The sequence below is a fragment of the Amblyomma americanum genome, chromosome 3 (assembly GCF_052857255.1).
Source record: "Amblyomma americanum isolate KBUSLIRL-KWMA chromosome 3, ASM5285725v1, whole genome shotgun sequence".
NCBI classification, from domain to species: Eukaryota; Metazoa; Arthropoda; class Arachnida; order Ixodida; family Ixodidae; genus Amblyomma; species Amblyomma americanum.
The window spans coordinates 201,238,929-201,265,881 of record NC_135499.1 but is presented as its reverse complement, the minus strand read 5'-3'; the positions used below and the strand labels follow the sequence as shown (position 1 = coordinate 201,265,881).

Genomic DNA, 26,953 nt, shown 5'->3' with positions numbered 1-26,953 from the left:
GTCTTGTGTTGCATCCTGAATCATTTGTTTAGATATATGAGGGATGGAATGTTTATAGTGGAACTTGTAGTGTTATTGTCTAGACCTCCTTCTTGGCTGCTTTGCTAGTAGTCATGTGATGGTGCTGAACAAGCTAGGTTTGGCAACTGTGTCGGTGTATATGCCAACGAAGGACAGTGTCACATTCACTAATGCTTATGGTTTCTAACCTGAAGCTTTTCAAGAAAATATACAAACCAGCTGTTCAGAATATTCTTAGATTTACAGAGTAGTGTAAGTACTAAGTTTTTTTTATTGTTGAACAATGCTTCCTTTGTAATTCCTTCTTTAATTTTTTACCATGGGTGCCCTTTGGCTGTTAATGTTTCTTTTATATATATATATATATAGTGTGGTGACAAGAACAGCAATGATCAAAATAAATCCAGCAAAGCTTGGTGCTATACGTTGAGATTAAAGCAGAAATTTGCTTGGCAAGATTTTATGGCTGCCTCCATCATATTGTCACATAGTGGTGACGGCAGTCGAAGCAGCAATGAAGACGGACGAAAGGATCTTCTAAAAGAACTGTTTATTGGGCTGACTTGCACCCAAAATGGACTGAATCACTCGGCGGCGGCGAAGCGACCAGCGTGCTCGGCGGTCGTCGAACAGAATGCCCGCCGCTGTCGGCCGTGCTCAGTTTAAAGCTGATAGCGAACATTCGAGATAAAGGGCGCAAAGTTACTAGAACATTCCGGAACAACGTAGAATCAGCTTTGCCTGGCTGCGATCAATCGAGATAAATCTAGTCGCGTCTTGCGTCGCAAACAAAGCGATAAGGTGGTGTCGCGGCAGATTTGAAAAATGAACAAACACTGCAAATATTGGCGGCATTACTCCCCTCTCAAAGAAGCATCGACCCGATGCATTAAAACAAATAATGCGACTAGTAAGGGAAAAAACGGATCTTGCGAAAATAGAGCATGGAAATGCAGCGGCCTTTAGCGAGCATAATACGGCTTCAGACGGACTACATGGACAACTTCTGGTCGTACGCGGCGTCGCTGGGATGCAGTCATTGCGTCTGGGATGACTTCATAATCCAGTTCACCCAGCCGACGAAGAACCTTGTACGGGCCGAAATAGCGGCGCAAAAGCTTTTCACTCAATCCACGGCGGCGAATGGGCGTCCACACCCAGACTTGGTCTCCTGGCTTGTATTCCGCGTTGCGTCTTCGTAGGTTGTAGCATCTGGCGTCGGACCGCTGCTGATCTTTGATCCGTAATCGGGCAAGCCTTCGAGCTTCTTCTGCGCGTTGAAGGTAGGCGGCAACGTCGACGTTCTCTTCTTCTGTAACGTTGGGCAGCATGGCGTCTAGCGTGGTCGTGGCATCCCTGCCATGGACGAGCCTAAAAGGCGTCATCTGGGTGGTCTCCTGCGCTGCGGTGTTGTAGGCGAAGACGACGTAAGGCAGGATGACATCCCAGGTTTTATGTTCGGCATCGACATACATAGCGAGCATATCGGCGATGGTGAGCGCGAAAAGCGGTTCGGCGTGTACTCTTCTCGACGCAGGTACTCGTCGATTTCGTGCGGACGTTGTCCGAAGCGTGGACGTGGGGCGTTAACGGCAAATCCTCGAAGACCGATACGTCGGTACGGGCAGTGACGAAGAATATGGCCGGCCTCACCGCAATGGAAGCACAACGGCCGGTTGTCGGAAGTCCTCCAGGCGTCGCATTTCCTGGGGCTTGAGCGTCGGTCATAGGCTGGGCGGGCGGGGGCTGGGAGGCGGCGTTGTGGAACGATTGGCTCATCTCGGGGAGGACGTGGGGGTTGTCGCTGGGGCTGAGCAGTACTTACTGCAGCGGCGTAGGTCATGGCCTGGGGTTCTGTGGCCGTCGGGGTGCCAAGTGCCTGTTGCACTTCTTCCCGTACCACATCCATCAGAGTCGCTGCTTGTGGCTGTGGGGAAGATGGCAGTAATCGGCGTAGCTCCTCTCGGACGATTTCGCGGATAACTTCCCGCAAGCTGTCGCTGGTGGTGGCCGGCGTGTCCGAACGGATTGCACAGGCAGAGGAAGGGCGATTGTACTGCCGAGCTCGAACGTCGAGGGTATTCTCAATCGTGCAGGCTTCTTGCATAAACTCCTCGACTGTTTTTGGCGGCTGGCGGACGAGGCTTGCAAAGAGTTGTTCTTTTACGCCGCGCATTAAAAACTGAACTTTCCTTTCCTCGGTCATCCCGGGATCGGCGCGGCGAAATAGGCGCTTCATCTCCTCGACGTAACTGCGGACGGGCTCATTCGGAAGCTGGATCCTGGACTCGAGGAGTCGTTCGGCTCTTTCTTTCCTCACGACACTGGTGAATACCTTCAATATTTCTCTCTTGAATAGCTCCCATGTCGTAAGGGACGACTCGTAGTTTTCGTACCACGTGCGTGCGGAGCCATCCAATGAGAAAAAAACGTGTCCAATCTTAGCCGCATCATCCCACTTGTTGAATGACGCCACGCGGTCAAATTGGTCCAACCATTCTTCAGGGTCTTCGCCTAGGGATCCACTGAAAGTTGGCGGCACCCGCGGCTGCTGCAGTATGATCGGTGTCGACATCTTCGGCGAGGTTGCGGTGCTCGTTGCAGCGTCTTTTCGCTGTCTGGTGCGGTCCGGCAGTTTCCCAAACTCAGGCTCCTCTCCCTGGAGACGTCGGCTGGCTCGCTGAGCTGCTGGTTCGTCCTCGGGTGCGAAGCGCTCAGGGCTGGCTTCACGACTTGAAGGGGGCGTCCGGAACATGGAAGGCTACCCAGCACCTCCACCAGATGTCACGTAGTGGTGACGGCAGTCGAAGCAGCGATGAAGACGGACGAAAGGATCTTCTAAAAGAACTGTTTATTGGGCTGACTTGCACACAAAATGGACTGAATCACTCGGCGGCGGCGAAGCGACCAGCGTGCTCGGCGGTCGTCGAACAGAATGCCCGCCGCTGTCGGCCGTGCTCAATTTAAAGCTGATAGCGAACATTCGAGATAAAGGGCGCAAAGTTACTAGAACATTCCGGAACAACGTAGAATCAGCTTTGCCTGGCTGCGATCAATCGAGATAAATCTAGTCGCGTCTTGCGTCGCAAACAAAGCGATAAGGTGGTGTCGCGGCAGATTTGAAAAATGAACAAACACTGCAAATATTGGCGGCAATATCGAGCATATTTGAAAATTTTTTCAAATGTGCAGTTTCTCATCATTACAACATCATGTTACTCTTCGAGCACTGCAGTGAGAAGTTGCATTTGGCAAATTCTTAACAGCCTAATGTTTCCATGGCACTCGAATTGATGGCCCGGTAATGTACATACTCCCGTAAAAAGGCAAACTTCTTAAAGTATGCGTTGTCTTGAAAACTTTCTGAGAAACAGTGTGGGCTAGGCTATCGAGACAAGACTGGATCCATATGTGCTAGGGACACTAAGCATATATACACAAACATTAGCGTGTATGCTTACTTTCTGTCCTGATTTTTTTTAGTGTTTGGTCGATTGATCTTTTTTTTTTCTGTCATTCTGGCGATAGGTATAGGTGCAAATCTTAAAGAAAGCTATACACTATGCTTGCAGTTGCCCTTCCTAGCGTCATGCTTGAAAAGAACTCACAAACAAGCTAGAGGAGTGAAACTGACCTCCTTGTGGTCTTTGTGTTTCTATTCAACCGGCCCCTGTTCTGCCCTTGTTTTACCATGCAGAGCATGAACAGCTGAGGCTGTGCAAGAGCTCAGCCTACATGAACCTTCACTTCAAGGTGAAATGGTTCTACAACAACTACATCAAGGACATTCCTCCCTATAAAGACACGGTGCCTGAATATGCTTCGTGAGTAGACTCACTGTCTCGAATTGTTTGAAACATTATTTTAATCCTTACCTCACACTACACAGCTGGCTGTTTTCAATCTCTTTCACATAGCTCACATATTGGAAAAGTTGGTCTAGAAAAAATTATTGTTGTTACTACATTATTTGTAGTCTAGCCTTTTCTGGTACCTATCCTACAGGTGATCTGTTTTAGACATCATGCGAGGTGGTGGAACCAGGGCTTCAGGCATTGTCATTTGCTATGAGGCTCAAAACCTAGTCACATTTGATGGCCGTGCTAATTTCCTTAATTTTTTATTGAGGTGAAGAGCATACAAGAGTCTTCCTCGGCAGAGGGAGAGATGTGTAGAGCTTGGAGGTGGGAGATAAGAAAACTAGGCCATTCATGGGGCAATTGTGGAGGTGGAAAATGACAGGTTGGTAGTACACCGAAAACATCAGCCTCACAGTGGTTGGCCCCACCTCCCCAACCACGTTGGCAACATGAATTAAACCAGGAAAGCTCATGAATGCAACAAACAACAAGTTTCTATTCAATTACAAGGTTCCATTTTTGAGAATATAAATGGGTTTTGTTGCTTCATATGCTCAAGCAGAAGTCCAGACCTTTCTTGATGACAAATGTTTGTGGTCAGGCTTTGAAACCCTCGTCCTTATAGCACGTTATTTCTGATAATCTGGTGTTGTATTCCTTTTCGTACCTTTTGCCTTTTTCAGGTTGTTTGAACCTTTTGTGATGCAATGGCTCAATGAGAATGATGATGTTTCTCTAGAATACCTCCACAGTGCCTTCCTACGTGACAAAAAAGATGGCGTAAGTAGCAGCCATGTGATGGCCACCTCTACTACTGTGTTGTTCTTGGCCTCTGTGCAGGACAAGGGGTTCAGGGGCTCTGTTCTGAAAAACTCGGCTGAGCAGGTTGTGTTTCCTCATAAGCGAGGCTGAAAGCTTAAGTTAAGGGTCCTCCGTCCTCAGGTGCCCTCGGACAAGGGCAGTGGTTGGTGCCTTGTTCATAGTACCTACTATTATCCAGTGCCAAAGCTTACATGAAGCAGACAGGACACTAACTTGATGTTTAACCGACAGAATGATGTGCTTCCTTGAAGAATGTTGCCTGCGCTAGTGACGCCATGGACTGTAAAAAATGATCTCCCATGCGTGACTTCATTTGCGCAGCCATCTTGCGACTGCTTACTGAACAATGTACTGTGTATAAGGATCACTGGTGTATACTCCTGTCGCTAATCCTTTTATCCCATGCTATATATTGGTGCAAATCGGAAATTGGTTTTTGAGGAAAGGAAACGGCACAGTAACTGTCTTAGGTCTGGATGGATGGGAACTGCTCCATAAGGGAAGGGGTGAAAGAGGGAGTGAGAGGAGAAAGAAATAAATAAAGAAAGAGGCGCCATAGTGGAGTACTTCAGAATAATTTTGACCACCTGGGGATCTCTAATGTGCACTGACATGGCACAGCACAAGGTGCCTTTTGTGTTTCGCCTCGACTGAAACGAAACACAGCTCCCGTGGCCGGGTTTGGGTTCTAACCCAGGAACTCAGATAACTAAAAAAACTTATGAAGTCTCTAAAATCGTAAAGAAAATTTTGCATGCATTACCCCAACTGCCGTCAAGCTTTGAGATAATGAACATCATTTCATGAGTGTTGTGGTTCTTTCAATTTCAACCTTGTGCATTCCTTGCCACAGATGCCTTTGTATTTCTTTAGTTGATATCAGTTGCATCATGCTTCAGTGGAGCCGCCTGTTGCGAGTCATTACATGTAGTGTCCTCACCTTCCATCATGTCCTTTTGTGGGCTGTTAGTTTGTCTGCATAATCCGACCTGCCCAGCTTGTCGTTGTGCTCATAAAGCATGTAAGTATGCAGCACAATTTCATATATTTCCCCTTGCTGCTTGTCTTTTGCAGTTCCTGCAGAGTTCGGAGCATGCCCTTTTTTCCAATTCCGTGGTGGACGTTTTTACACAACTCACGCAGTGCTTTGACGTCATTAGCAAGCTAGAGTGCCCAGACCCTGAGCTCGTGAAGCGCTACATGAAGCGCTTTGCCAAGGTAGGCTGAGGAGGACAGTCTGTTATCGTGCTCAAAGATAGTTTTTGTAGGCATGTCACTGTTTTCATAGCAGCTTGGTTAGGTCTGCCTCAACCTGTGTTTCTTTTTTGTTTTCTTGCTGGATACAGACAATTGTGAAAGTCCTGACAGCATACGCAGACATCGTCAAGAAGGAGTTTCCAAACTATGTTCTGCAGGAGAAAACCGTAGGTTCACCTGCTATGACCTTACGTCGGTTTCATAATATAATTGTGTTTGTTGCTCGCGTTTTTGGGGGTCCTGTTTAAACATTGAAACAACTTGCTTGAGGAGAGGCGCAGGTTTTTTAAATTTAAAATTTTTATTATTAGAAATGTTCCCGTATCATAAAACATAACTTATGCCTAATTAATCAGTTTGTTAATTAATCAATTAATCACTATCCCTCAATATTTTTGGTTCCAGTTGAAATGGAATTGTAGCCAAACAAGTTTACAGAGCTATGCTACTGGTATTGTATTGATACACATCATCATAATGTTCAATTATGTCAAAGCGCTATAATTATGAATTAAAATTAGGTGACATTATTGTTCAGAAATTTTTATATATATTTGACTCATCCAAAAAAATAGCATAGCTTCATAGATTATTTTTTTATGAAATCAAAAATATAAGGGTAATTTAAATTGCACCATAAAAATGTAATAAAAACTTCCGTAAGGCTAGTGTCTTGTTGACAAAATCACGAAGTGGGGAAACTCACATTTGAAGTGCATGCACCAGACATTCGGAGGCCTTTAAAGACCTCAAAAAACGGTGGAATGTGGATGTTCCGAGAGTATTTCACAACAGTGAGTAGTACAAGGATGTAGGGAGGAGTGCTAGCTTTCGAACAAGACCAAGATGGCAGCCATTGGGGACGGGGTTGCGGGAAGCGACAAGCGTGAAGTTCTGCCGCATTTTGTGCCGAAATCTTCTTTTCTGCTTTTCAGAGGTGCCAAATATCAATTTTTTTTAGTAGTTGGGGGTCAAATTAAACGTGGTAACATTGTAGGTAGATACTTTAGAGTATATATTCAATCAAAATTTTTACATTTTTTGCCATTTCAAGGCTCGCGTTTCTCCTTAGCTGCTGATCCCCGAGTGGGTTATCAATAAAAGGAAAAGGCTTGTTTTAGTGCGTCAATAAGCATTTAATTTTTGAACAGTCTAAATTTCGTCACTTGTAATTCACCTAGCACTATGCTTGATGGGAACGATGGGTTGAACTTGAGTAGATACAATTTAAGCCTGCTCTTTTGCCATTGTGGAGTGATTTCCCAGGTATGGGCGCTCTGCATTATATTGCCACTTGAGGCTGTATCCTGCTCATGGGAGGTGGCACATTGCTCATTAGCAGAAAGCAGGAAGTTGGTTTCTCTGCACATGCACATGCTACCCATGTTCTGTGGTTCATCAGTCTCTCTACAAATAATGGCACAGATCTGCCAGAATAGAAGAAGAAAATAGTTGGTAGCCGTTAATGGCGCAACAGTGACCACCAAAGAGCTCCAAACACATGCCTAAGTTAGAAGAGCTTGATGTGAAACTGCTTTTCAGTGCAGATGGAAACAGACCAATTTATCGGACATAAACCATGCAAATACATACTGCCTAGCTTTCAGCTGCATGGAGGACAAATGAAACTATAGAGTTCAGTTTCTATGCTAGGTTCAGTGCCAAGTTAGTTTGTGTGTCAAGTTGATCTCCTGCATTGTGTGATATAAATTCAGGACTCTTTCAATTGTGACTAAATATGCATTGTCCATATTCATGTGCCGACATTGTGCCCTGTCACCTCAATTTCAGGCATGCATTTTGATGAACAATATCCAGCAACTTAGGGTACAACTGGAGAAGCTCTTCGAATCAATGGGAGGAGAAAAAGTAAGTGCTTGCCTCTATAGCTTGCTGTTTGTTCTCAATTCCTTTTGGAAGACACACAGTGTTTAATCGGCAATTTTTATTGTTCTGAGTGCTTATAGATGCTATTTGTCTTCACAAGTTAAAGGGACACTGAGGAGAAATTGAAGTTGGCTTGTATCCATAGAATAGCAGCTCCTGATCACAAAAACGCCACTCTTCCTGAAAACAAAGCTCTTGTAATGTAGAAAATAGCAAGAACCAAAATACAGGTGTCGCCGCCACAGGCCAATCTCGCAAGTACAAGCGTGATGGCTTCCTAGGACAAGAGGCGCCACCTTGGAGGAATTTTCTTTACTTCACGGATGTCACGAATCTCTGAGGCTTGCAAAGGAAGGTTGCACATCGCACCGCTAGCCGTCAGAAATCACGGAGTCTGTGTTTACGTCACGATTCACGTCGCTCCGTTCTGTGACGTCATAAGAGTTGCCGTGGCGTCATAAGAGTTCCCTGAGTTTGAATCAGAGGGGCGGGAAAAACTTTTTCAACTTCGAATCCAAATTTCTTTGAAATAAATGCATCTTTCGCGCCCGGACAAGCGGCAACAAAACCATGAAATGCCGAACTATCAGATTTTGCTAACAAAAAAAAATTTATAGAGTTTTCCTCAGTGTCCCTTTAAACCACATTTAATTCTTTGTCAAGAGCAAAGATCCTTAATTGGACATATGCAGGGTATGTTGCTGGGCTAGTTGGACATGTTGCTTTTGTGTGATCGATTATATTTTACTCCCGGAACTGAAACACTTCGGGCTAGTTGGTTCATAACTTTCAAGCTGTGCAGAAACAGCATAGGACAAGAAAGAGCGTGTGGGTGTAGTATTGCCTAAGAAGGAAATACTACTATTGCCTTGCTATTCAACAGTGTATGATACCCGCTCTCATTTTCCTTGGTCATTGCCTCTTTGTCGCACCAAATACGGTATGCAATCACTGTCTTTTATTCTGTCATAATACCTGAACATTATAGAAAATAACAACATATCGCTAAGAGATATCACAGTGAAGAGCCTAAAAAACATTTTGCACCTTTTTGAAGATGTTTAGCTTGAACTTGCTCTGAACTGTAAATAAAATTATAAAGCGGGTAAATTCTGTTTATGTTGTACACTTGAATGATGTGATCCTTTTGTTTTGAGTATTTATATTGCTTTTTGGTTTGGTTGTGATGCTAACTGTTGAAATGCTACTGTGAGTATTTAATTCATGTTGATACTTTAGTTTTTGTTTCGGCTGCCTCACCTGTAGCTGTCTTGTGAAAAACTGAGGCAATACGCTGTCTCGGCAATGTGGGCGTAGAGTGCCTCTCAAGCTGCATTCAAGAAGCTTTTTTCCCTGCGTCCTCTCCCTCCCAGTGATACCTGTACCACTAAGAACGAGAAATAAACTTCAACTTCAAAAAGTCCTAGTCCTTAGTTTTAAATATGCAATCACAGTTTTCATTTAGTTTTTCTAGGTGCGCCTACGGTGCAGTCTTCCTTTTGTTTTAACATGACCTGAAAGGTGCTATTATTGTTTGATTATTATACCGTCAAGCATAACTTGTTTGTTTTTTTGTTTTTTTACAGCTTGAAGCTGATGCTAGCAACATACTCAAGGAGCTCCAGCAGTCACTCAATGGTGTCTTGGATGACCTTAGCATAGTTTTTGCTAAAAGGTGAGCATTCTTTGCAAAAACAATAGCCGGTTTGTGCTCTTGGTTGCTAAACATCAGTATGTCAATAGAACTACATCAGGCGCATGACAAGAGAAAATTAGCACAAAAACTGTGAAGATTTCTGTGTTAGTCACTAAGTGAGCCAAAAATCTGAACTACCCACACTTTCCAGCTGTGGTCAGACTCGTGACCACCAAATGTGCGACTATTGCGTGTTCGCCTAGTTGCCGCAGTAAATGTGCACGTAATTCCAGTTTTTAAAAAAGCGCCACTGTTCATACTAGTGCAAGGTTGTAAACCTGCATTCTTTTGCTGCTTGCTCATTGTTTGAACATGTGAAAGTGTAAGCGGTGGTAAAAGGTTCAGAGGGGAGAGGAGGAGACTGATGCAATGGGATGAAGGCACTTGGTGTGGAATTCAAACCTTCAGATCAGAGCTAGAAAAACTGATTCACCACAGGGTAATTTGCTGTGGAAACGGCCAGCCAGTAGAAGGGCCACTCTAGATCCTTTGGAAAACCTGTAATTTTCCATAAGGCAAGCAAACCCAGTTGCGGTAACAGCCTTGGGGAGCATCGAATCTGGTTGCATGAGGTTCTAGTGACCGTGTGTAATACGAATGGTAATACGCTGTCTTCTTTGCAGTCTGGAGCCCACCATCAAGCAGAGCATGGGCGAGCTGAGCTCCCTGCTGGCGGGAGTGAAAGGCAGCGGCCAGGTTTCCATGAACCAAACGTCCCAGCGCAACGAGGTGGCAGCTGAAGCAGACCACGTGCTGCACCCACTCATGGACATTCTTGACGGCAAGCTGTCCATGTTCGCTCAAGTCTGTGAGCGTACCGTGCTCAAGCGTTTGCTCAAGGTGAGGGCGCACTGTGCTCGCCTGACCTCTTCCTTGCCAGGTACAACGAGCAGCTGGAATGTGGAGGCGTGAATGTCTTGCTTTTACACCTTCTCTGTCGGGGCATGAGTGAAAGTGCATATCTTCCAAATTGCAGCATTAAACATAGCCATCCAGCCATTATGATCCAGGCAGAAGTTTCGCTCATTATGGACTCAAAGTGCGAATTGGCCTGTAAACTGAGGCCCTGTTGGCTGGCACAGGCATTAGTTAGTGCAGTTTTGCATGGTTTTTGTGGGAAAGCAGTGTCAAGAAAGATAAAAACTTGCAGGAACCACGACCAACTGGAACATGAATGCAAGCTTCTTTTTTAAGTGCAGGAACATTCTCAGTGCATAAAGGCATGCCAATAAGCACCACAGGTCGTGACGGTACTGAAAAATCATTTCTACAATGCCAATTTTTTAAGTGTTATTACGGGCCACCACCCATCAGAGATATATATCACCAGGAAAATGAATATGTTGCCTCAGGCCTCAAATGCATGGTTTTAATTCAAGCTTCGGATAATCTCAACTGATCTGGTTGCATGTTTCAGTGAGCTTAAATTAATGGAACAGAACTTAAATCCACCTGGTCTCTAATTACTAAGGCATTATGCTTGCACCTCTTCAAGCCTTCACTGGCTGTTGCCTTATGCAATATCTGAACAGCTGTATTTTTGCCATAAATGTGTTAATACTGCACATTGTTCTTTTTTCTGTTTGTTTGTTTAGGAACTCTGGAAGATTGTTATGCACACGATGGAGAAGACAGTAGTGCTTCCGCCAATGGGAGAGAAGAACGTAAGGATTATGTTTCGCTCTCCAGTACCCTTAATTATTGTAGCTGAACTTTGCTGTGCTGTGAAATCTTATGATGACTGATTTTTGCAAGCTGCAGTCAACAAGAACAAAATATATCCTTGCACGGAGCATAATTCCTCATACTACTAAATAGGCAAATAAGAGGAATTGTGGATGCACTCAGACGTAGCAAACAGCAGAAAGCCTTTAGCGCATGCAAAAAACTGTGTACAGCTCTGAAGAGAGTCAGAAGATAGCAAAGTTGTGAGAACTTCTCACTATAGGAGTACTTTCAAATTAATTCAGCAACTGATCCAGATACAAAAGCCATAAAACATTGGAGTATGAATCAATGTGCGTATGTTCATCATTAAAACTGCACTTCTTGTTTGACCGGTTGATTGTTTGTCCCAATAAATCGAAAGAAAGGTATGCTTTATTGTTAAGTAAAAGCCATTGCTTTCCATAACCTGGTATTGTGCTTTTTGTTTTCTCTCTGAAACATGACATTGTGCTTGAGAAAATATGTGACTATATACGATGTGTGCCTTGTGTTTGGAAGTTGAATGCCAACACACGCATGTGTATTGCAGGAACTATGAGCTGCGCTAAATTAAAGTATAAAAGACACATGATGCACAAAAAAAATTTTCCGTCAAGTTTTCTTAGTTACGTGGTCCTGCAAATTACCTCCACTTCAGGGATCAGTGAACACGAGCACAGGTTCTTGCTATTTTTCATCCTTGCTCTCTCTCTGTCTTCAACTGTCCTGTGGCCATCTTTTGAGTGCCTGCTCACAAATCGAAAGCCTGTCTTGCAGTCTCTTCTTGCTGCCACATTCTTTCTTTCTCGCCTCTTCTTCTTCTTCCCTGCTGCCATTGCCCTGCCACAGATGATCCTTCCCAACTTGCCCAATGCCAAAATTGAAGACGTGTCACGGCTGTTTCGAAATCACGTTGCTGCCAACAAGCTCCCGACTCTGGGTGTCATGGTGAGCCTCACTTCCCAGCAGTGTTGCCTACCTCTTTCTTCTTGCCACTTGCTCTGGCACATTGCATGGCTTACTGGTGGCCAAATGGGAGCTCATATACATATACATATACATATACAAATTCATATACAGAAACAGCCGCCGCGGTGGCTGAGTGGTTATGGCGCTCGGCTGCTGGCCCGAACGACACGGGTTCGATCCCGGCCGCGGCGGTCGAATTTTGATGGAGACGAAATTCTAGAGGCCCGTGTACTGTGCGATGTCAGTGCACATTAAAGAACCCCAGGTGGTCGAAATTTCTGGAGCCCTTCACTACGGCGTCTCTCATAGCCCGAGTCGCTTTGGGACGTTAAACCCCATAAACCAACCATCATATACAGAAACACTTTTTCCAGACACTGTGTAGTATATGCAGTGCTAATAATGCAGACATCTGTATGCAGACCTGGAAAGCATTGAACATACACTGAATACGCTCCAATAGTTGTGTCTTTCACAGCTTTTTTCACATTTGTTTGGCAGCAAAGAATGCTTTCATTGCTGGGAACTTCGGAGTTAAGGTTTGAATATTTCTTCCCACCACCCCGATTCAAACTCGTGACGTTGGCAGTGATGACCAAGGTTGTGGATTTGCTTCATTTAATTTGCCACGTTTAATTTTAGTTTTCCGTGTGCAATAATCATGCCCTAGAGTCTGCAATGCAAAACTTGCCTTTATAGTCTCGCATGTAACCCTTGTTTTCTGTTTGAGTGAACAAAATATCTCGCTTGACATCACCGCCATGTAATTTGTACCAGTACACCGTGTACCAGTTTGTCATTAGTGTACCTTTGAGTGAATAATTCTTTCTTCTGTGTTGACAAAAGAACACTGTCTAGGTGTAGTTTTGCTACATGTCATTACCAATGCTGAGCTGTACTGAGCACTAAAACTGTCTGCTTCAAGTTCTTCTAGCTGGGTCTCACTGCTAATTAGATATCCTGCTTATAACTACCATTTTGCACTTCTTGTAGTGTTGAGCAGACTTTAAGAGCAGCTTCAGTTGTAATTGTCATCATCATCATCATCACCAGCCGCACTATGCGCACTGCAGTACAAAGGCCTCTCCCATATCGCTTCAATTAACTCTGTCCTGTGCCAGCTGCGTTGACCTTATCCCCGCAGACTTCTTATCTGCCCACCTAACTTTCTGCCGCCCCCTGCTACGCTTTGCCTTCTTTTGGTATCCAATTATCAGTTATCTTTGAAGGCAAGGTAACTGATAGTCATCAAGTTATCTATCGGTTATTTTGCCTTCATATTATATGCCCTGCTCAAGCCCATTTCTTCTTCTTGAATTTGACTAGGGTCTCATTCCCTGACACACTCTACCCACTTCCAGTCTCTTAACGTTAAACCTATAATTTTTCTTTCCATAGCTCGCTGTGTTGTCCTTAACTTAAGCTGAGCCCTTTTCTTTAGCCTCCACATTTCTACCCAACAGGTGACTACCGGTTAAGTGCAGCTGTTGTGTACCTTCCTTTTGAGGGATATTGGTAGACTGCCAGTCATGATTTGAGAGAACCTGCCAAATGTGCTCCACCCTGTTCTTATTCTTATCTCGTCATCCAGATCTTCTGTCGCTACCTACCCTAAGTAAATGAATTCCCTTACCATTTCCAGTGCCTTGCTACCAATCGTAAGCTGCTGTTCCCTTCCATGACTATTAAACATATGGCTTTGGTTTTCTGCATATTAATTTTTAAGCCCATCCTTCTGCTCTGCCTATCTAAGTCATTGGTCATCCTTTCCAATACGTCCTCTGAGTGACTTAACTAGGCACTGTCATCAGCAAATCCCAGATTACTAACGTATTCTCCATGAACTCTTATCCCCAGCTGTTCCCAATACAGACCTCTGAATAACTCCTGTAAACAGGCGGTGAATAGCATTAGCGAGATCATGTCTGCCTGCCTGACACCCTTCCTTATTGGAATTTTATTTCCTGACTTTGTTGAGGACTATGGTGGCTGTGCAGTCATTATAGATATCGTCCAGTATTTTTATATAAGGCTCATCTACACACCAATTCCATAAGTCCTGCATGACTGCTGAGGTTTCCACTGAGTCATATGCTTTCTCGTAATCTGTGAAGGCTATATATAGATGTGGTTCTATTCTGCGCATTTCTCTATCACCTGATTTATAGCGTGAATATGGTCTGTTCTCAAATAGCCTTTAAGAAAGCCTGCCTGATCATTTGGTTTATTGGAGGGCTGTCTTATAACTGTATGAGTGGTTACCTTAGTACTGCATTTACTCGAATGTAACACGAGGGATGATTTTACATGCTGCCCAGCGAGAAAAAATAAAACCACGAATGTAACACGAGGCTTAGGGACACAAAACAAAGTACCTTTAATAGACATCGTGGCCAACATGTTTACTCATCTTCCTCAGTTTCGGAGGCCGAGTTCTCAAAAACGGAGTCCTCCTTTTCGCTATTGAAGTCTCTTGGTAACTTCTGCCTTCTGGTAACTTCTGTTTCACTTGCACAGTTTTCAGGATTTTATTCTGTGCTGAAATTTCAGAGCAGTTTGCAAGGCATTAAATTTTGTGAGGTTGACAAGACTGACCTCTCAATATGGCCGAGGCTGCCTTAGCTTCTGCAGAAGCTCGCTGCCATCAGCATAAATAACATCTTCTTCCCAGCAAGCTGCACAACTCATGCAGACATACGACCTAAACATTTATGGCATGTTCAAGATAGCCGTGGTGGACTATTCTATTCAATGGTATGCTATGTGCGCGCCATATAGTAATAGAGAAGTGACAGTGCAGTTGACGTCTAGGTTGATTTACAAGCTCCTGAGGCTAAGACTGCACAAACAGCGTTGCTTGTTGGTGTCTTTCATAAAGAGGGGACTGGAACAGGCTACGCTTTGGTAGGATACAGTTTGGCAGGCTAAAGGCATTACTACTCGAACCTGTTTGTAAAATCCTTCGGGTGACAGTCAGTATTTTTCTTTCTGTCACCACTCTAGATATAATAACTGAGTTAAAATATTGTAGCATGCTGCGTGAGAAACTCCGAATTCTCTGAATTCTTGTTTCAGGAAACTGAGTTATTACAAAGGCATAGCACAGCAGTACTCATAGTGACAGCATTTGCTGTTTGCAGAATCAGTTATTAGTGAATTACAGGCTCTTTGCCAAAATTACAAAAACTAAGTTATTTAGAGCACTTTGGTTAGTAGCTACCTATGTCTTGTGTGATGAACAAGCATTTCTTTTCTCCACCTTTCGTTTTGCCTTTCCTCTCCTTCTTTTTTCACCTTTCATCTATTGTGATGTGTATAAAACTTCTTGGCCTCATCTTCCACACTGCGACACCAATGAGGTCTGTTGGGTGGTGCTGACATTTTGACAAGGGCACCTGTCTTTGCCGGGCCACAGTAGCCATCCTCAAGACTGTTTTTAAGCATACCATTGCTCAAGGGCAGAGTTCCTGAGCTCAGTGTGATTTGCTCTATCTGGGGCTGAGTGGAGACTGGGGGAGGGTGAACTGAGGCGTTTTGGATTTGTGGTCAGGTCAGTGAGAAAGCACAGTGTCAGATGCTTTTTCCAGCTGCAGTTAAAGAATAAAGACAGAAGTTTTCTTGGAGGTCGATTTGTGGTCAGGTCAGTGAGAAAGCACAGTGTCAGATGCTTTCCAGCTGTAGTTAAAGAATAAAGACAGAAGTTTTCTTGGAGGTCTGAAATTTGGTGGAGTATGCCCATTTATCTGGAATGGGAGTGGCAGGGATAAATGATGAAAAGGTAAAAGCACACATACAAGAAGGAAAAGGAAAGCACCAAGCAAAAGGAGAAAATAAGAATGCAAGTGTCATTAGGAAAAGCGTGGGGGCTGGCGGTGGAAGAAAGATGACTATAAGAGGAGGATTGTGTACTGAAAGAGTAGGGTTAAGGGTAATTTATGGACGGCCAATAGGCTCAGCACTCGAACATGGGAGCAGAAAAGTAAAGTGAAGGAAGTGACTGGAATCATCCTGAGAATAAATGCCAAATACAGGAAAGAGTGATGATAAGTGTAGAGTGCAACTCACGCATTGAGAAAACAAAACATTCCATCATGCAGGTACGTTTTATTAACTTATGTTCAAGTAAAACTAAATCCAACTTTATGACTGTAGCCAGTGACTGCTTCGAACTGTGACCTCAAACTGTAAGTGTTCGTAAGTTTTATATAATGAACAAGACCAGGCTGTGATGTATGAACTTCGTGTGTTCTGAATTCTTTAGCACATGTTAATGAACCATTAAGGTTGGTGGTGCTGAAGTTTATGACGCTTGGTGTCTCCATGAAGCTCTCATTAACTGGTAATTGCTAGCTTATATTAGATGGGTACTTCCACATAGTATTATTCTGTTTAGACAAGCATTAGAATGTTATGTTATGAAAGAGAGAGGCTGTACGTGTCACTGGTCAGTGCTGAAATCTTTGCTAATGTGGTGAGGGTTTTGTGAGCTTTATGAATATACAGCTTTGTGGATAATTCCTTGCAGCTAAGATTATTGAGGGTGCCAGGTGGCTAAGGTAGCTGCTGTCATGACTAGACATTTCTTTCAGGCCTAATTTTTTTGAGTCAGCACATATCCCTTATTTACAACACTGTTTTTGTTAAGCTGTAGTTGAGTTTCTTGTGAAGGGCTATTTGTAATTTAACATATTTAATGTTTATTGCAAGGATAAGGTGATGCAAAGTTGAATATGAAAGCACTCAGTATGCTGATGCTGAACTCTCAAATAAGGAAGGTAAAGTTATGGTTGTAATAAAGATAGGTGGGACGTTTTAATGGGAAAGAGTTTAGAAGGTGAAACACAAGCAGTCCCTTGATGATGTTACAATGTGGTAGTATGAAATGGGTCCCTGTGTTCAAGCCAACTTGCACAGACAGCACTGACGGTGACAGCGAAGACACGATCTTGAATAACGACACCTATATAGCTCTCGCTGTAAAACAACTTCATCATTTACTCACTGAAATCACCCACAGCAGCTCCACTGCATTAGCATATCACCGAGTATCATAATCATCCTGTGAGAGGTTCTTCTTTTTGTTTATCATGGGTCCTGGAAAGCAGTAGAGGTATGCACTTACCATGCTGATGTGTTTGTGCAGGAAGTGGAGAAGAACCTCACACCTAAGCAGTGTGCTGTTCTGGATGTGGCACTCGACACCATCAAGCAGTATTTCCATGCGGGCGGCAATGGCCTCAAGAAGACGTTCTTGGACAAGAGCCCCGAGCTGCAGAGCCTTCGATATGCACTCTCTCTATACACCCAGACTACCGACACACTCATCAAGACCTTTGTCTCTACACAGACCAAGCAAGGTTAGTTAGTTCCACATCAAGCCTTCCCTGCACTGCTTTCAAGCAAAACTTTTCAGCCAGTCTTTTTATACTCACTTGGTCTTGAGGCTTCTGAAAACCTTAAAACAAGCTGGGACGCCTTGATCTTTGCAAGGACACCTATATACGATCAAGGTACTAGGGTGCTGGACTATGTCAGCACACTTTAAAGAACACCAGGCAGTCTAAATTAATCTGGAGCCCTCCACTACAGCATCTCACATAGCCCATGTGTTGCTTCGGAATATTAAACATTTACAGTTTTCAGTTTCATTGAACAGCGCAATATGTGAGCCTATTATGGTGCGAGCGACACCATGCTACAAGCCCATCATCTGTACTGCGCAAGCAAAAAAAGTTGTGTTGTGGAAGGAAGAACTTAGTCTAACTGATGTAGCCTGAATTTGAGTCTGTCAACTGTGTTTGTTGCAGATCAACCAAGTGCTGAAGAAGGCAGTGTCGGTGAAGTATCAGTGCAGGTTGATCTATTCACGCATCCAGCCTCAGGAGAACACAAGATCACCGTAAAAGGTATTACATATGCAACTGTTGTATTAACCTTGAGTTGTCATATTTCCTGAAAAGTTGGGTATTCTGAGTGTCCACATTCTTAATTTCAGTTAGTACCTAATCATCATGGTCTTTCTTTCTATTTCTAAAAGCTGGCAATTTTTAGTCTGTTCACTTGAGAGAATTGCGACTAAAGATGTATGCTTGGCGTTGGCTCTTCTTTTAATGCTTTTTCTAACCTTTATGGCGGAAACGGTAAAAAATAAATGTAAGGTTTTTTTTTGGCGTAAATTACTCTGAAATTGCCACCGGTGCACGTACTGAATGCAGATTTATTTAGCCAAAAGTACTTGATTTTAGTCAACGAGATAGCACCATAATGCATTTCTTGCCATCAGTTGCTAATAAAGCCACGTATACTTTAACTGACTTTTTGTGAAACCGTTATTCAATTATAAAAACGAGCTGTGATAAGATTTCGATTGAACAGTTGACTAATTAAAGAAAGGAAGGCTAGCAAGTTCTTGCTCAGTGCTTTCTTGCTTTATAACCCGCTTGTCTTCAAATTAGTGGCAGGCATAAGCTGCCACTGTAGTGACACAGGGCAGCTCATTACTTTTTATTTATTTTGGTGAATAGGGATAGAAGAAATTTTGTACTCAGCATAGTAATTGATACTTGGAGCTTCAGTAAGGGTAGGCACTAATGATGAGTTGCTGTGTGTGCTTCTCTTCCCTGTGTACCAGTGGTTGCTGCCAATGACATCAAGTGGCCCAACACAAGCATGTTCCGTCCGTTTGTGGAAGTGAATATCATTGGGCCCAACTTAAGCGAGAGGCGACGAAAACATGCCACAAAGTCAAAGAACAATAACTGGTCCCCCAAATACAACGAGACCTTCCACTTGTGAGTACATTTTCAATATCTATGATAACAAAAAATACACTGCATGCAGATGATATGACAAGGAGGAGAGAAATAACTCTTATTGCGAATCTCTATCATGTCTGGGTCGTAGAGAACACCGCAAGCCTTTGCTGCAGCCAGCTTACAAAACTGTTGTGAACAGTACTGCATTAAGCATGCAAAATTTTACTAGGTGCAAGCTCAATGTACTTTACTGGAATAAGCAGGAAACATACTTATTTTTATTACACGAAAACCGCTTGCTCCATGTGTTCTGAGGCCTCACTGATTTCAGTACTGCTTGTACGGAAATGAAAACAATGAACTAATTTGAGCTAGTTGAGTCTTAGTTTTTGCAAACAGCTTACATCATCCTGCATGCAGCATAGCCATATGTTTTGGTGGTTGTGTGGTACAGGTCTCCGTCCTTGGTGATATCAACAGTAAATGGAGCATCAGTGGTGTGCTTTGTGAACGTCACTGATGCTGGTTGATTGTCTGTCACTGCAGTATGCTTTCATTGACATGATGACATATTGCTTTAGTTTTCTGCAGGCTACCATGACGTACATTTACTCGCATGATAAGAGTACTACAACCCCCCCAGGGCCAACTAATTAGGGTCATCTCTACTTACTTGAACAAAACACAACTAAGATTTTGACATGAGGGTTGCTTTTGCTAGCAAAATGCTTCAATTGTTCAGTAACGTTATTCATTTGCAATCCGAGAAATGACTTTTCACTTATGTACATATTACCAGTTAGAAAACACCTGCATTACAATCAAGTTAATATGATAAGTTTATAATCAAGTGCTCAGCCAAATTTCAGAGCTCTGTGGCTGGCCACCCTAAACTAGGTAATGTTGCTGAATATTCACAGAATGTTCGCTGAGCGTGCCTCATGTCATTAATTTTGGCTTGAAATGTAAACTAACTTTATATGCAAAGTGTATATGGGCAAAGCTTCTTGTTTTTCTTGAATCCGATTTTGTGTCAAGAGCACTGACCTTTGGTAAAGTTGGTACATTACAATCACGTACAAGCGCAAGAAACATGGACAGAGAAAGACTTGGACAACACGAGCACTTCTACACTTTCTTTAGACTAAGTTCTCGCAGAGATATCTGGGTGAAATTGAAGCATAAATGTTCTTCCTGTGTATTCTCGTTCCGCGTTTTCATCCGCGCTCCATCCTGTCTGTTTCTTTCTTTGTCATTAGCGCGGTTACAGTATGCATACATTCTTGTGCCATGGTTAATTTCATTGGTTATGAACAGCAGTCAATTATTTACCACTGTTTAATAATAATAATAGTTGGTTATGGAGGAAAGGAAATGGCACAGTATCGGTCTCATATATCGTTGGACACCTGAACAGGGCTGTAAGGGAAGGGATAAAGGAGGGAGTGAAAGAAGAAAGGAAGAAGGAGGTGCCTTAGTGGAGGGCTTCACCGCCTGGGAATTTTTAGCGGTGTCTAGGCACATGGGCACCTTAACATTTTCCTCCATAAAAACGCAGCCGCCGCGGTCGGGTTCGAACCCAGGAACTCCGGATCAGTAGTCGAGCGCCCTGACCACTTAGCCACCGCGGCGGGTTTGCCACTGTTTCAAATCACAAAACAAGGGTGGAATTTGCAATGCATATCCATGCTTGAGAGAACTATATAGTCGTGTAAAATGGCCGTAGCTGGCACTTTAATGAATTTATTTAAAATAAAATAATATAATAAAAGTTTATCACATTTGTCTGCTAAGCTTAGTAGTTCTGTGACCATGAGGAGTCTCTCATCTTTCCAGTCAGCAGCAGGTTCACGGTGAAATTGTAAAAATGCGTTGAAATTCTCATTTGCTCCCAACTTTTCGTAGTGAGCGGAAGAGAGGAAAATGTAAGGAAAAAAATCTGATGATGGCGATGAGTACCGAGCCTTTGTTGTGGACCTGAATGTATATTTCATTCCACCCTCGTCATGTGCTGACAGATAAAGAGCGGCTCACTGCAGAGAAATGAAAGGTGGACACCTGGCTCTATAAATGCTGATGATATCACTTGTGATGCAGTCTCCTCATGCTTGTCATCTAGCATGCTGTCACAGCCTTCCTCTGAACGCCACCTACACTTCCTATCATTTCTTGTTGCCTTTGCCTTGCTTCGCCTCACTTTTCTGACGAGCAGACACTGCGTACATAGCTGACGACTTTCTTAAAGGACCTTCTTATGCAACTCCCTTCATTCGGCATGTGCCAGTGTGCTTCATGCACTCGTGCTTACAATTTTTCAGATAGTTAGACACCCAAGGTGCCTTTCCCTTATGGGATTTAAATTACTTTCTCCTTGGAATACTTGCATTATTTCCCTAAATGGATACTGAAGATAAAATTAGGTTGGCCTGTGGTGATTGATAATGTTCTAATGACAAAGAGGCCAATTTTATTTGAAAAGGAACCTTTATAAGCTAGAAAAGACCAAGAAACGAAATGCAGGTGTTGCAGTCCCTAGTTGTTTTAACAAGTAAACTTTGATGACGTCAGTACCTCTTTTTATGCCGATCTCTGAAGCTAGACCACTCTGCCATCCACTTCCACCAGTTATCATGGAGTCACCAAGTTTGAATTGGGTGGAAGCAACAATTACTTTATTTTAGACACCAGATTTATGAGTAATAAAGGCACCTTTTGCCACTGAATAAAAATCAACTAGAGCCTCAGAAAGGAAAACAATCGATTTTTCCTAAGGATAAAAATTAGATGGAGTTGTCCTCGAGCATTCTTTGAAACATGAATGTCACTCAGGAATGGACACTTGGGAACGCTACCAGCTCACAAAAGTGGCTCCTCATTTTGCAGCATGATGGGAAACGAGGAGAGCCCATCGTCGTATGAACTGCATATCTGTGTCAAGGACTACTGCTTTGCTCGGGAGGACCGGCTAGTAGGAGTTGCCGTGATGCAGTTGCGGGACATCATGGAGCAGGGCAGCTGCGCTTGCTGGCTGCCCCTTGGAAGGCGCATCCACATGGATGAGACGGGCTGGACCGTGCTGCGGATACTCTCGCAGCGATCCAACGATGAGGTTGCCAAGGAGTTTGTGCGCCTCAAGTCAGAGATGCGCACCGACGAGAACATTCCCCGGAGCTAATCACACTGAACCGCGCCAGTGCTGTGATGGCGAGATGAGAGCACTAGAGGAAGCAACTTCGTGGGAAGTGATGTTTACATTGCCAAGTTATGCAAGGAAAGGGTGTTGAAAGAACAACAACCAGGACTGGTAGTTGAAATCAGTGGAGCTGCAGTAGACTACTGATAATTCAGGTTGAACTTGTGCTGTGGTTGAAGCATTGTTCTGATTCCTAGCTAAATACTTTGTGTTTGTTCGAGCCTCATGGTTGGTTAAAGCAAACTTCGTTAAAGTTATCAGTGGTCTATTGTATGTTTCAGATGCATTCGATGCAGCTAGTGCAGTGCTGCCTATATCTTGAGTGGCAAGCGATTAGGGTTTGAACTGTGATAGAGAAAAGTCTTATTGTACATGAACTTAACTCTGCACTATTGAGTATTTGGAAGTGGAGTGATTGTTTACTTGTCCAAATAGTGTGCTCTGTGAATTGCCTTATGTCATGCTTGGTTATGTTTTTGAGTTGGAAGTTTGGACTCAAGTATTCCATCACATTACACCGGACATAGGCAGACCTATACTAGTTGTTTCAAATGTAGCTGATACACATAAAGCTATTAGATCCCAGCATGGGGCAGGGGTCTATGGTCACTTTAGAGACTGCAAATGAACTCATGTTACAAAGGGCAGCAAAAAACAGCAGCCTGGACAGCATAGAGGTCATAGTCAAGTCCTGCACATACACATTGGATTTTAAATTGTGCAACTGCGCTGTTATGGAGGTACGGAAGACCTTTTTTTTTTAATAACTTGCGGTGAGTGTTATGTTTGGGATATGTATAAATTGGTGTAATCCTGTTACTATGCTAGGCTTTGATATTGAGAAAACCATAACTGGCTCATTGCTGTTTTTGTACAGCCCTCGCCCATACAGCATGAAAGTGAAGACAAAAACCTTTTGTTCAGGCAGTGCCACATTTGCTTAGAGCCTCAGTTGTTTACTAATGATCATTACCTGGAACATTGAACCAAAAAATAAACAGCTGTTAGTGTTAGTGAAACTGTGACTGTCAAAGACCATGCGTGAGGCAAGTTCCAGTTGTGTTTGAGCACAGTTACTAAAGATTAGTAACATTCACTGGTGCATTAATGAATGTGTAAAAATATCATCTTGGCCATGCAATCATGCACCAAATACCAAATAAGGTCGAATTAGACTAAAACCTAGTTAGTCTGCTTTGTCAAAAACCAGAAAGTAGTCGGTCTGGTGACAGGGCATGCTGGAGTCACTGTGTAGCTTTGGAACGGCGTCTGTTTAAGTTAACTGTAACCAACATGCATTTCAACTGAAACTCAACCTGCAGTTCATGAACTTTCAATTAATAACATAGCGTTTAGATGCATGATTTCGTAGTGCTTTTCTTTGAACACTACATTTTTTTCTTTTCATATGAGAGTTGCATCTGTCTGTAAAAATCTAAATGTTCTTGGGTCATAGCTTCACTTGCATGTCACATAGCTAATGTGCATTCTAGTGTTCTCATTGCCGACTGTACTGTGATGACTTCATAACTCCATCAGTGGTCACCATATGGCCACACTGCCATCAAAGTTTGAAATGAAATGTAGCAGTTGGTACTTTTTCTTCCTGCACGTTAGAATTGTTCATTTCGGGCTGCAGCAGACTTCAGCCAAAATGGCGTAGAAAGGTTTCACAGCAAATGTAGGCACAGTTGCAACTTTATTTTTGAGGTGTTGGCATATCTGTGCAATCATTGAAGGCTATTCAGTGACTTTAGTTTGTCTTCCAGTCATTCATTTCCATTCCACTGCTGTGCAGCAGCATCAAACCATTGTGGTGTCTTGCACCAGGGGTTTGGTGTGTACAATAATGCCGCCATGGTTGTGACGCTCAACTTGCGATACCATCGTGACACATTCTTTCTGGAGGCCTGCCCTTCGGTTGGCCTCAGCGCTGTCTGTGTTACCCCTCCCTCTCTGTTTTCATTGAATGTTCTGACTGAAGGAGCTACAGGAAGGGCGAGTGTTCGTGGTGCTGCAAGAATAGTGCAGCAGCAGCACATGCATGGCAGCATCGCCAGCGACCAGCAATGTTGATGTGGCCTTAAGTTTAGTGCAATAAATGGCCATTTCTTAGTTTATTGTCAACTGCCCGCAAGCAGTTTGTCATATGGCATCAGTAGCAATGCTGCACACAGACTTGTGACAAAGATTATAGTGCCAGTGCTGCATATGAAAGGCCGAGTCATTGTTGGAGTGGATTGTATGAACCTTGGGGAGAGGGTGCACCATGCAAGTATGGTTTCACAAAAATAGTTTCTGCATGGTGGCAAGAGGGACTTCACATTTTGCTTTGGACATATTTAGTTTGCTTTCTTGGTTTGGACATGAGAAACTAAATGTTCTTTGTAGTGGACCATTGCCCAGGAAGAATATTGGGTGGCAATTGTGCAGGATCGCCACTTGTGAGAAATCATAGCTTTTTGCATTTTTCCTGTGGCTTCGTGCGTAACCACGACTTGCTTCAGCAGTCACTGTTGCATCGACTGTATTATGTGTGCTTCACATTGTCAAGGTAAGGTGTCCTGCTGAAACAGAGATCAAACCTTGCAGCCTTGAGTGTGGCAGCAAAATTTATAGGCAGCAGCGGGAACCCTAACTCTGAGACTGTCTGTACAGCCGAGATTTCTCAGGCCCTACTCGCCACTTGCCACAGGCACAGACACGAGTCATTACCTGTAACATTTGGTTGTGAAAGATCATTGCTCTCAGTCCACTGTAACCAAGTCTCTCCCTCCCCAGCTCCTCTCCTTTAAGCAGGTCTGCAACTGTTTTACCTGTTTGCCTTCAAAAGGCACAAGATATCTACGCAGACATTCTCACTTCTGTGTTCATAAGAGCTTGTGGACAGCTGATCCTGTTTCAGTTTAGAGATGGCCATGTTGAGAGCTTGCAGTTGTTGATTCTTGTCTGTTGCCTTTTTTTACAAACTGCTGGCTTCTGTCATCATTCCTGCATATCTTGTTTCTGTTCATCAAGCCATGAACACATCTATCATTCTGCTGCCTGGGTGGTGCAAAAAAAAAAGAGTCAGCAGTTTGCCACTGTTACCGAGACTCCTGTAAAAACTGGCGGGTCTTGCCTTAGGAGGGTCATGATGGCACAACTAAATGGTTGTAACCCATTACCTAGCATCTGTGAACTGCAAGTGCAAATGTTTTTCTCCCTGTGTTGACCCACCTTTCTCCTGTCGTGCCCCATTAACAGTGACAAAAAAAAAATGCAGTCTCTTTGACGTGTTCACTTACACACCTGTGCGTGTTTTTTTTATCTTGCTCTCTGGTCACGTGTGCTTTCCACGGTTCTTTGCGTGTGCGTGCATGAATATTGCAGAGTGTGATGCCAATACACAAACACACACACAGACACATCTAAGCATGGTCCTCGAAATAACTCTTTTTCTAACAACCAGAGAATGGAATCTTACTCCTCTGTGCATGCTCTTTGTAAATATGTCAAATGGGAAGGAAAAAAAAAACTTTTTGTGGATTTACAATAAAGGTGAAAATAACTGTACAGATCTTTTTTGGAACCTGAAAAAAAAAATGACCTCTCGCGATAATCTCGTTGTTGAACTCTGTTGAGCGATGTTCAATAATACGACGGTGTCGTTGTGCCCTTGGAAAGCATCTTCCATGGGGCTCAGTGGAGACTAATAAAGTTGATATATTGAGTTCAAACCTGTATTTGTCCTTATTTCAACCTTCTAGTGAAGGTCGACTAGGGATTCAACTAGTTTAACTGGTATCAGCTGGGAAATATACTGGTCTAGTTCATAATTAGTCTGTCAAATTCTAAATGGAAAGTACTTTCAACTTGCAGGGTTACTTTTAAAGCACCTGTTCGAAACGGGTGAAAATTTAAACTCGAAGTTAATTTTGTTGGAAGTAGCTGTAAACAAAATTGCCTCCAGTTGGACATAAACTATTCGAGTTAACTGGTTCTGAAGGGTACCAGTTCGAGGTCAACTACAGCTATGGCCACTATGGCCCCTAGTTTTCCGTGATTCCGTGAAAAGTCTCGAATTTAAACATTTTCTGCAGACTAGTGTGTTAGCAACAGCATTCTTTTTTGTAATGATATGTTGTATGTAACATCAGTAGGAGTGATATGATGGTGGGAATCTGATTATTTGCATTGTGTGAATTCTAATGAAAGGTAGAATATGGTAGCGTTTAAACGAAGTTCTGCTGATGCTTTGACATATGCTCAATCCTCCATTCACTCAAGCAAGCTAGTGCATCAAGTGCTGTGACTCTGGCAGCAACGTGCTGTTGAAAGCAATATTTCCACATTTTCACAAATACGGGTTTTTTTTTTCTAATCATCTCCTTCAGAACACCTCGCGCTCTACTTCTAACCGAGCTACGAATATAGCATGCATTTTTTGTTTGCCGCTGTTCTATGAGATTCTGATCAGGCTCACAAGCTGGGGTTTTGAAAAAGCCCACCTCTTGAGGGCCTTGAGCCATCCTTGTGAAGCATGCACTCAAGTGAAGGAGTTCCTACGTCCATGAAAAGAAAGCGGGCTGGCTCGTTGAGAAAGAAGGGAAAGGAACGAAAGAGCAGTGAGCAGTAGGGTTAAGGAAAAAAATGGGGTGAATGGGCATAGAATTGTGCAGCATAAAGGTTCCAAATTTGTTCTCCATTCATAGAATTGTGCAGCATGAAGGTTCCAGATTTGTTCTCAGTTCATGGAATTTCAAATTTCCCGCCGCAAAAAATTAGGTGCATTTTTGGATCGTGT

General features: G+C 43.3%; 1 protein-coding gene across 12 annotated transcripts in view; it reads left to right on the top strand.

The window, feature by feature from the left end:
- The window catches only part of LOC144125885 (protein unc-13 homolog B-like), a 321,928-nt gene extending 296,042 nt beyond the window's left edge, over positions 1 to 25,886 (top strand). For 7 of the 12 annotated variants that reach the window (XM_077659671.1, XM_077659672.1, XM_077659674.1 and 4 more), the window contains 13 exons: positions 3,719 to 3,845; positions 4,565 to 4,661; positions 5,778 to 5,921; positions 6,050 to 6,127; positions 7,752 to 7,829; positions 9,434 to 9,522; positions 10,167 to 10,383; positions 11,139 to 11,207; positions 12,100 to 12,198; positions 17,363 to 17,576; positions 18,027 to 18,125; positions 18,851 to 19,010; positions 21,858 to 25,886. In XM_077659671.1, coding sequence (XP_077515797.1) covers positions 3,719 to 3,845; positions 4,565 to 4,661; positions 5,778 to 5,921; positions 6,050 to 6,127; positions 7,752 to 7,829; positions 9,434 to 9,522; positions 10,167 to 10,383; positions 11,139 to 11,207; positions 12,100 to 12,198; positions 17,363 to 17,576; positions 18,027 to 18,125; positions 18,851 to 19,010; positions 21,858 to 22,149 — 1,763 coding nt within the window. In that variant the 3' untranslated portion in view covers positions 22,150 to 25,886. The remainder of the gene's footprint in view (positions 1 to 3,718; positions 3,846 to 4,564; positions 4,662 to 5,777; positions 5,922 to 6,049; positions 6,128 to 7,751; positions 7,830 to 9,433; positions 9,523 to 10,166; positions 10,384 to 11,138; positions 11,208 to 12,099; positions 12,199 to 17,362; positions 17,577 to 18,026; positions 18,126 to 18,850; positions 19,011 to 21,857) is intronic. The other 5 variants (XM_077659676.1, XM_077659678.1, XM_077659675.1 and 2 more) reach the window with 1 other exon arrangement.
- Positions 25,887 to 26,953: the final 1,067 nt, after the last annotated feature.